Source organism: Anneissia japonica, unplaced genomic scaffold, assembly GCF_011630105.1.
Source record: "Anneissia japonica isolate Jap-2015-1 unplaced genomic scaffold, ASM1163010v1 scaffold2003_len1103335_cov173, whole genome shotgun sequence".
Taxonomy (NCBI): Eukaryota; Metazoa; Echinodermata; class Crinoidea; order Comatulida; family Comatulidae; genus Anneissia; species Anneissia japonica.
Genome location: NW_022758706.1, coordinates 403,214 through 414,266, shown reverse-complemented (window position 1 = coordinate 414,266; position 11,053 = coordinate 403,214). Strand labels below are relative to the sequence as shown.

General features: G+C 32.7%; 2 protein-coding genes across 2 annotated transcripts in view; both read right to left on the bottom strand.

Annotated features, from left to right (window-relative positions):
- Positions 1-4,663, bottom strand: part of LOC117125411 — a 14,919-nt gene extending 10,256 nt beyond the window's left edge. Inside the window, exon 1 of the mRNA XM_033271928.1 lies at positions 4,214-4,663. The gene's annotated coding sequence lies outside the window, so the exon portion shown is untranslated. The remainder of the gene's footprint in view (positions 1-4,213) is intronic.
- Positions 4,664-9,437: 4,774 nt separating this feature from the next.
- LOC117125378 (regulator of microtubule dynamics protein 3-like) overlaps positions 9,438-11,053 on the bottom strand; it is a 10,433-nt gene continuing 8,817 nt past the window's right edge. The window contains exons 7-8 of the mRNA XM_033271871.1: positions 10,122-10,202; positions 9,438-9,576 (exon numbers count right to left, since the gene is read on the bottom strand). Coding sequence (XP_033127762.1) covers positions 9,526-9,576; positions 10,122-10,202 — 132 coding nt within the window. The 3' untranslated portion in view covers positions 9,438-9,525. The remainder of the gene's footprint in view (positions 9,577-10,121; positions 10,203-11,053) is intronic.

Below are 11,053 nucleotides of genomic sequence, written 5' to 3'. Positions count from 1 at the left end.
TATATATATATATATAAATATATATATATATATATATAGTTTAAATCTACTCAAATCTATAAACAGTCTATTCTTATTATAAGCAAACTCTATATTTCTTAATCAAATTAAATGAAACTCTTAAATGGATTGAAGTGCACCCAAAGAACCAATACTGGCGAAAGTGAAGCCCTTCCCAGTAAACAAGGGATAATGTGTACTTTAGAATATAAATATAAAGTGATCCCATACCTCGAGCTTACTATTAGGTCAAAGACTACCCTTGGATTGCTTCTTTACATTAACATAAAGTAAATTTAAGGATAAAATATAACGGTAGAAGAAAGGGAACCCATAACTCACAGCGTCATTGTGCTGAATTATGTATGGGCGTGGTCCGTTACTAGGCCTACTCTATAATGTAGCAGTCGAAGAGAGGCGGTTAATCGCTTCACATAATTCCACAACGACGGGGGCTGAAATGAGGCCCATAGAATCTTCTGAAAGGTTCTTTAAACTGCAAATGAGGAGACTTAGTCGTACCATTCGAATCCTGGGGCGAGTGAGTTCTCGAACCAGCTGTAAAATTCAACAAATCCTGTACTAAGCAACATCGGCCTCATAAAGTAATATTGTACAAGAGACCGAATTGTTGCGACAAAGTGAAAAAAAAAAACAAAAAAAAAAAAAACCTTTTTTCATAATATTGTAAAAATGTCTTGTGTTTTTGTAATTCGACAAGTTCGTGCTATAAATTGTGGATAAATGTTGAGTGTCTATTTCTACTTAGACGTACACATACCTAGAATAACGGAAGGAAAAAGAATGTTGTGGTTACCAGAAGCACTCTCGAGCGTATATAGTTATTAAACTCCGGGTTTATGTCAGAACTTTAACATGACAAAAATGTAATTGATCTAAAAGTCATGGTATGCGATCCGGAGGTGACCACATTATGATTTCGTTTTACCACCTTTCAATTTTGAATTAGTTAAGTTCTTCTCCATACACCTATTCTGAGAATGGGAAGTTCACTTCACGTCCAGGGATGCGTACGCACTAGAGTTTGTGGGAGTGGGGTGGGGGGATGTCGCGAGTACGATACACTAATCAAATTATGGTAGCCTAATCTAATATATTTAGGTGTGCCCTGTCAATTTTATAGCTACAGTACTCAAATGATTGGAAAGCTTGTATGTTTTATTTTTAGCAGCTATAGAAGGATAAATTCGGGCTCAGAAAATCATCACGTGCACACATGTGACTGTAGAATGCGTTGGCCGTCTGAGACTGTTTCCGTGGCAACATTTATGATAAATGCTGAGTAGGAGGTACAGGCCAACAAACAGGTCGTAAAATACGCTTCGAAAATCATTACTACCTCTATGGACAAAAGATAGATTCCAAATTTAACTGGTTGTGAAGTTCCCCCGCTGAGATGTGCTGCAGAACAAGGAAGGCCAACAGACCCAACTGAAAGCTATATACTTTACAAAGAACACTATTTTTCATTCATTCACAACTTATTCGTTCTCAAAATTGCAAGAGTTACAGTATGACACACACACGGTGAGAGCACACACCCACACACACACCCATATATATATATACGGTATATATATATATATATATATATATATATATATATATATAGGCATATATATAAAAAATATATATAAATAAAATATATATACACAGTAGAAATATACAGGAGTACTTGTTCGATCATGTAACAGTTAAAATTACACCAAAAAAAAAAAACAAAAAAAAAAAAACCGTGTAAATTTTAAAACTAGCTTAACAATATCTTATGTTAATTCCTTAAAAGTATATCCTAGAATTAGTTAAACCGAGAATCAAAACTGGTAAAAATATTATTGAAATTTGGTAAAACAACAACAGTTGGTGAACAGTTAGGAAATGTATTAATTCAATTTTTTGGGAGCTATGAAGATAATGGAGAATATGACTGATGATAAGGGCGGCAGTTTAATTATGATGATGATGATGATGACGACGACGAGGATGATGATGATGATGATGATGATTATAAATATGAAGAGGAGAGGAGTGATGACGAGGAGCACAGGAGAATGTCAATGATAGTAAAATATAAAATAATGAAAATAAAATTATGATTTTGCGATGACGATGATGATTGTTTAAATATTATCGTATATCATACCATACACATGATATATTGTATTACATTACATTACCTTATATTATAATTATACATTATACTACACTATTATACTATACTATACTGTACTATATACTATACTGTACTATACTATACTATACACCATATCATATCACATATATCTTATAGGCCTCAAATATTATATTCTATTTTATATTATATCATACAGGTACCGTATATCATATTATATTATTTATAATACGTTACATAATATTAAAAGCTTAGCGATGCATATGTTCATTATATTTAGATTTAGAAAAATAATCACAATTAATCCCGAAGTAAATAGGCCTATTTTACGAGTTATAGTAAACGAAGCGTACCGGTAAATGTTATTATTGTTTTAAGATTCGTCAAAGCGTAAAAATGAAAGCAAAAATAAACCAAGAGGTAAAGATGAAATTACAAAGTATAACAATATAGCTAGAGACTGTCTCACACAGCAATTTTCTACATCAACGATTTGGTAATTACGGATATCGCAGACTAATTTCAATTAGTGTGTGGGGCGTAATATAATGCGCTATTCTATTTGTGGCACAGCTTGTTGATGGCGTATATAATACTCAACCAGACCTAACAGGCCTATACAACATAATCTCTACATCGACGGTCATCGGACCCGTGGGAATTCTATACTGGCCGATGCCCCTTGAACAACATATATAACAAGAATATATATATATATATATATATATGTATGTATATATATATATATAATATAAATCATCAAAGAAGTGACGAATGCCCATGGTTCGACGCGGTTCTTGATAGAGAATGCGTACGTGTTTGTCTTCGGCAAAAGTTTGAGTGCCGTGTGGCATGATTTGACCAATCAACAACTCCTTGATCAGTCAAGTGCCTGTCTCTTATACACATCTAGATGTGTATAAGAGACAGATATACATACACATAGTACGTATTGGCATAAACCTATAATTCACATAGGTAAGTAGGTTACACATAGTAGGTTACCTGTTGGCCTATAATTCGTTATATTGGCCTGTGTATTATTTAGGCAATACTATTGGCATTACATATGCTGATTGTCTATAGTACGAATTGGCCTACAGTTCGATTATAATATTGAGCTTAATACTATAATTATGTGTATGTTTGCCTCTTTCAATAATACTGTATACATTTTAGGCAGCAAACATATTTTTAATACAGCGCACCATCCAATTCGAGACTCCTCTAAATCCAGACCACTTTTTTGAAAGAACCAAATAACAACCGTCAATCTATTTACACAATGCTAACCCATTAAGTGGAGACCTAGCCACAAGACCACCCCACATTTTCACGTCCCAAATGTGGTCTCGAATTTGAGAGCCAACTGTATTTGTTATTTGTTCTGAATAAAAATAAATAAAAAGTTAAATGTTATATTCATTGGCCTTTTAGCATGATTCTAGTTGATATGTGAATAAGGCATCTTGGCCATTAAGCTGTACTTTGTTCAGCTCCACATAAAAACGTAGTGAATCGAATATCGACCACCTTCATCAAATAAGACAAATAAAACTTATAACTAGTACGTATTTAATTTCAAAAATAATTATAAACATAACCACTTTGTATAGCCATGTTAGTCTAAACGAAAACATCAGGTAATAAAGCGACAGCACATTGAGACTAACTTTATAAAATATATTAATTGAATTAGTAACATAATTAGAAGACAGACTGAAATATCATGAAATATAAGGCCTAATGCATAATTTAATAAGACGTTTTAAGAACATAAGGTTCACCAGTAATGGCCTACATATCAAATCATCAAATTACAATAATTATTTTAACCAATGATTCTTTGAATAGCAATAACGGACCATGAGTTACTAAAGGACAACGAACTTCACAACAGCACAATAACAGTAAATTAAATTTCAGGGTGAACAACTATATCGTATTCTCAGATAAAAACACTACTCTAGAGTTAAAGTAACTACCATGATTCTTGATAATAGACCTGTGTGTCGAAACTTACTAAAACATGAATTCGCAGACAAATAAAACACTGCTTACCTTAATCAAATTCCTCCATTTTGAAAGGCAACTGAAGTTTTGTTAAGTTTCACGTTCACTTACAGCACCCACAAGTGTTCGTTTCACCCTCCAGAAATAAATCTTTTATGGGACTGGGTTTCGTTGTCATTGACGACTTCTACCGAGTCCGCCCTCTTAGGGTCTAAATCAAACACCTTCCTCTTAATTGTATTCTTTTAAACACATAAACAATTTCGGAGCTTAACTTTTACTGTGGTTGAATATTGTAAGCTGTCAACCATCATACGCAGTTACTATGCAGAATCAAAAGCAAATATCTATAGTATCGTTTACATATCTTAAGGCGAGTGTATCCATGCTATCAAACTCAAAATTAAGTGTAAGCATTCTTTATTACAGAATAGCATATTTACATACTGTAATGGCATTTCATAGAAGTGACGAATGCCCATGGTTCGACGCGGTTCTTGATAGAGAATGCGTACGTGTTTGTCTTCGGCAAAAGTTTGAGTGCCGTGTGGCATGATTTGACCAATCAACAACTCCTTGATCAGTCAAGTGCCGAGTAGTTGTTACAAAGGGTTTGTTGTGTTTTGTTGATTTATGACTACGATATAAATCTACGCTATAATAAAGGTGATTTGAGGTGTTATTTTTTTTTTGATCCACAAAACCTCAGTCCTTATGTAAAGAATTCAAGGACCTTGGTGTGTAAATTACATGTTATAAGCATAGAAGTATCCATTAATTACTTAATGCTTCCATGCTATAAGGCGGACAAGTATTTGTTGACGCACTGTTGCCAACACCGTTTAGTTATCCAAAACAGGTCTAATGTGTACAAGCATAGAGACTATTTTCGCTATGGTATAAGCAATCCCACACTACGAGTCTCGGGTCTGGACGGACCTTTCCTAAACCACGATCCTACCCATGGTCACAGACTCGAGGGGAAAAATCGGAGGGAAATGAGTGTAATAAGTGACGGAATTACAAGCAGAAAGAGCTGGTCGCACAGAAGCCTTCTGCTGTTAAATTTGCACCAAATACCCTTCCATGTGTTCCAGGCATACGGATGTTCAGGGGCTGACTATATACACGACTTTAGGGAATCCGGGAGAATTCTACATTGTCTAAATGCTTTTCGTTTTTTAGGGAGCTTCCGAAAGATCTGATGAATGTTATTAATCTAGTCTCTTAATCAAAATAGGCTAAAGTCGTTAGTCGCTGCAGCTAACAAGGACCAACCGAAATTGTATTATAACTATAAAACCATGAACTATAAGACCATGCACGAGGGGCTATATAAAAAAAATTTCGCCACACAAGTCCACATTTTTAAGGCAGTAGAATGAAAAATTAAATTTTGACTTTTTTCTGTAATAATAATAACCATTAATGTATCAGAACCACCAACAGCGCCCTACAATACCAAATATGCGATTCAAACCGACTCTCCCCCATCCACTGACTCCGTCAGGGGTTATAGGCTAACCCCCACCCACACCCCAGTTGGTCATGTTTGTGCAACAATATGCAACCTATCCACAAAGCTAATCTTGGCTAAGGCCTTGAGAATCTCTTACTATCATTAAAAGTAAATAATACGAGCGTACATGTTCTGTGCGCAAAATGAGTTAAAGTTTATTAGATCAATTAGGGGTATTATTATTATTTATACGTCCATGGTTATACTGAGGCTTTACTGAGTAGATTAATAAGGTCTAGATTATTCTTTCTAACAAGTTCACGAATTAAATGAAACAAAAACAAACTTGTTATCCACAACCATCTTAGTTTATTGCAATCAATACATATTGATTCATTATATTCATCTAATTCTTTACAGCTTTTGGTCACTTCACCATCATACACAAACTTATCAACCAAGAATATCCAATATCAAAATTAATAATTATCATATAAACACTGAATAAATTACTTCGAATGTGCGTTACGCATAAACGTTAACAAAATAAGATTTGGTAAAAAGGGCGAAAATAATGATTATTCATATGGAACAAAGGTATTATAATAACAGGTATACAAATTAACTTTGATATAATATAGAAAACGTGATATCTTTTCAAGAATTATATTAATAACATCCATCTACTAAAAAAATAGCAGTCTAGAACAATTCAAAACTACTTTAGGAATATTTCAACATTATTGCTGTCATTCTACCATGTCGTAATGACATCTCTGGGGCACTTGGGAAGGGAAAGAAATAGGGCACGATGGAATTGGGAATGACGGAATTGGGGCACGACGGAAGTCAGACCACAGATGAAATCAACTGAAGCTTATTGTTTGTAAGATAATACACCTTAATACGTATTACTGTATTTTAATGTTTTAATAATATTATGGTTTTACTGTACAGTTTGGAACATATACAAATCTGATCGCTTAGCTTCAAAGTACATTTCTGTTACATTTATTTATATAATAGACTGAATATAACGAATTCAATTGAATTGAAGAAAATAACGTTACAAGTGCTCTGAAACTTCCTTCAATAAGCTAATTCGTGGTTGGAGCTGCGCATGATCCCATCCAAGGTCAACTGAAATAAACCTATGCTGTGAGTATGGGTCGATTGACCTTTGGTCCTTGACACGAGCATGCGCGGTTCTAACTATGAATTGGCTTATAGTATTAGGTGTAAAATGCTGAACATCACTGATTATTATTTCATTTCATTTTTGTTTATTTTAAGTCTATATAAGTTCAAAAAGTACTGAAAAGTACTGTGGTCAAATTTCATCTTTATTTATGTTACGAAAAAACGGACAATTATACAGTTTCATAGAAACTAGTCCAGGTGTAGATGCATTCTGACATAAACCTAAGCAATACAGAGGCTGCTTATAACTATTAAACAGCACACTTTTTTTGTTAATAAATTTTGCAATACTAAAACTAGGACATAAGCAAGCCTCTCCTCTGCCTGTTGTGCATGACAAAATATCCAGGAATTTGACTTTCACAACTTGGGATACCTGCATGTATACGCTATAGGTCTCCGTGGTCTAATGGGTATGATACTCGCCTTGATAGGGAGAGGTTTTTTGTTCTAATTTTTAACTGAAGAATAATAAATTAGCTAATAATAATAATAACAACAACAACAACAACAACAACAACAACAACAATAATAATAACAATAATAATAACAATAATAATAATAATAATAACAATAACAATAATAATAATAATAATAATAATAATAATAATAATAATAATAATAATAATAATGGTCAACTTATAGAGCAGCTAATGTAGAGGCCTCTTTGTGGTTAACATACACATAAAACACATAGTTAGGTCCCTGGGAAGAATTCTAAAATATGTTTATACATAAGCTTTATCCACAAGAACACAGAAAAATAATCAAAATCAGATAAAATCAATTAGAAATGCATTTTGTTCTTAGCTCATTTAGAATCAACTGAATACATAATACACTGAAAGCTAATTAATATGCATATTTCATGAGGCATCTAGTCAAAAATTACATCTTTACACAACTCCCTTTTCACATTCATTTCTTCCCATTGGAACTAGTAACACTGTCACTTCTTTGGATGATTGAAAGGAAGTCAACACATGAGGGCGCCATCATAATATGACACATTAAAGACTCATCAATATGTAATTACTTATAGTATTTCATTAGAGCTGAGTTCTCTAAGTAAGTAATGGATTTTAAATTGGAAGCAATAGTTTTGAATTTGCCTGAGGCATACAGTAGAAAATCTATAACATTCGATTTTCTAAAATTGAAGTTGAACTAGACTGTTTTACAAAATGGATTATTCTAAATAAACATAGAGTCGTCATACAAACAGTGGTTTGCCAGCAGAATGAGGGCTCAGGAAGGGGCATATACTTGTTGTAACACAAGCAAGTAACACAATCTTTCAAACTTGACCTCATCAGGAGATTTACTCCAAAACCTGGCTGTAAGCCTACAGCAGCCAGGCACATGGCTTGACTCCCTGTCAGACGTATTGGAACCCCTGTTGGGAAGTTTCTGCCACCACTGCATAAATATAGTAATGTGCTATCATAGTATTCAATTTGCTAAAATTCAGCCACAAACCCCTTTTTCAAAATGGATGATTCCAAACACAGTTTTTAATAAAAGTGTGTTTTAAAATATCTACATAAAAAAAAATATGCAAAATCTTGCTGTCATGTGATATTGATCTAGCCAATCCTGCCATTTTTTTAACCATGGCAACTGTTTATTAATGCACATAAATGGACGGCCACTTCCGTCTTGTCAGATATTATTTTTTTCTTGCTCTTGAATAGCTCTGTGGCTATTAACAATGTACTTTTACTTAATAAACATAATGACGCTTAACCAAGAGTATATATTATGTTTTGTATTATTATTATTAAAAAAAGCATCACAAAAAGCCTCCATAAATATTATAAGCACTGCAGTGCTTATTAAGTGATTTACAGTATTCCACTTAATGTTTTTAACTCTGAAATGCCATTTATTAAATGTTTTCACTAGTACTATAGATCCATTAACAAAACCTTCGTGGTTCCTATGCTTTTAGATAAATGAGTATAAAAACATATCTACACAATAATTGTTAAATTGTAAGTATCTAATTTTAAGAACTAGATCTTCTGTAAAATGCTCAAACACATTTTAATAGCAGTACTGTAATTGGTAAGATTTCTTCTATATTAAAATACCATTACCAGATTGTTAGTGGGTGGGTCTAGATATCACAACCAATTAATGATCCAGAACCTGGGATGTGTACATTTTCAATAGAAAATATATGTGGGCTCAATTATAGTGTGAACATCAAGAAATGCCCCTTTAGCATTATATTTCTCTATCTCATTTCCATATATTTAACATGGATGATTCTAATTGTTCTCAATCAACAAAATATATATTTCCACTTTTGTTTGTGCAATAAGTTTTAATTATAAATACTCAATTTCAAATTTTGGCACTCAATATGAAAATTTACCATTTTTGTTTATAAAGGCTTTCTAAAAATATGTTTTACATCCCCAAAACAGTACTTACTATATTTTTCCATAGTAGATTTGTCTATGCATTTGCATATGCATCTGCATTTGCATATATGCATGAATTTTTACATGTACATTTGCATATGAAGATTCAGTTTACCTTCTCTAATATATTTACACCTCATAACTTTCAGTTCTCATGGAATAAAGAAGAATTAATCAACAATGAAGAAAATTTTGTTCTAACCTCCTTCTTTAGTGAAATCTGGAGGGCCAGATCTATAGGTGTACTGCAGACTACAGGTGGTTGTTATTTATTACCTATACTGTGGAAGTAGCAATGTTGCTTCTGTTCTTGCTTTCAGTTCCTGTAATATAATGATAAATAATATTTTTCAGAAAATTAAACATCCATTAATCAAGTAGGAAACAAATTTTGAGAACACTGTATAGTAGTAGTATACTATAATATTTATTGTTATCAATTAAAAAAAAAACAACACACAGAATCAATTTAAAATTACAAAATCCAGAAGTCACTACAAAACCTAAAAGCAAAACATTGACAGTAAGACTAAATTGATAAGAGGATAACCCTTTAAGCTGGTAGGCTTGTTTTAGAAGGGATCCAACAAAACAAGATTGAGACATCAAGTAATTAACAATAAGACAAAAACAGATAATATATATATAACAATTTCTAAGTGTACAAATTTTAAATTTACACAATTTTAAATTAATACACTGTGTAAAATATATAATACGATACTAACACTTTTTTTATTTATGGCCACAGAGCTTGTTTACAATATATTAAAAAAACTAATACTAGTGGGACAATGATTGATGTGAAATTGCCTTAAGAACTGTTTTTTTAAATCGACCAAAGTTACTTCATCTTATCTATACTCACATCTGCTGTTTCCCCACCGATGGATATAGCTTTATCTAACCAGCCAGCTACTTTGGTGTACTCTCTCTTTTGAATGTAACACTGTTGAAAAAATTGAAAAAAAAAAAAAATCTGACAATAAAAATACTATTCACATAAGACTTTTGTTTCATTATGTACTAAATAAATGTAACTTTATTATTATCTTTATTATAAATATATCAATAAAAAATTAATATATAATCTCAGAAAATAAGCAGTAAGACTACTACAGCACACGTAAAATGAGGTATTGCCAATTTTAAGTGGAGTTAAATGGCTTCAAAAAACAATAATTAATACATAATCATAGCCTAGGCCTGGACTGGAATTATGTTCGTTTATTGTAAGAAGGCCAGCCTAGGCTACCTACAGTAGGCCTGACAAGTGTTTTTTTTTTATTCTACCAACACCTAATTTTTACTGGTTGATCAGAAAATTGACGGCTAAAACGGCTTCGGGAGAACCACAGAAAGTGATATAGAGAATCTCTGATAGAAGTAAACACACAAGTAGTTGTTAGGGGTTGCTGTGGGCAAGATACATTTGGTTGAGTAAACAAAGAGCAGAGGAAAGCTAACAGAAACCATGACAAGTTTAATCGCCAGCTATTCTTGTTGTATTATCTAAATGGTTACCACAATGGCATTTTTATTGACAAATATAAAAAGATACACAAATTGTTGTATCCATTACCGTGAGTTGTATAAAGTAATTCCCCTATATAAATATCACACAAAGTTATGAATGGTGTCTTTTGTCATAAAAGCATCAACTTAATTCATTATAGAACTCTTAAAGTCTCAGTAGGGTATAGTACTACTTTTAGCCATGAAAAAGCTTCCCGAACACAATATTCTGCATCTTCCTACAATGACAGGGCCATCTAAACCAGACACTCTCTATATATATAT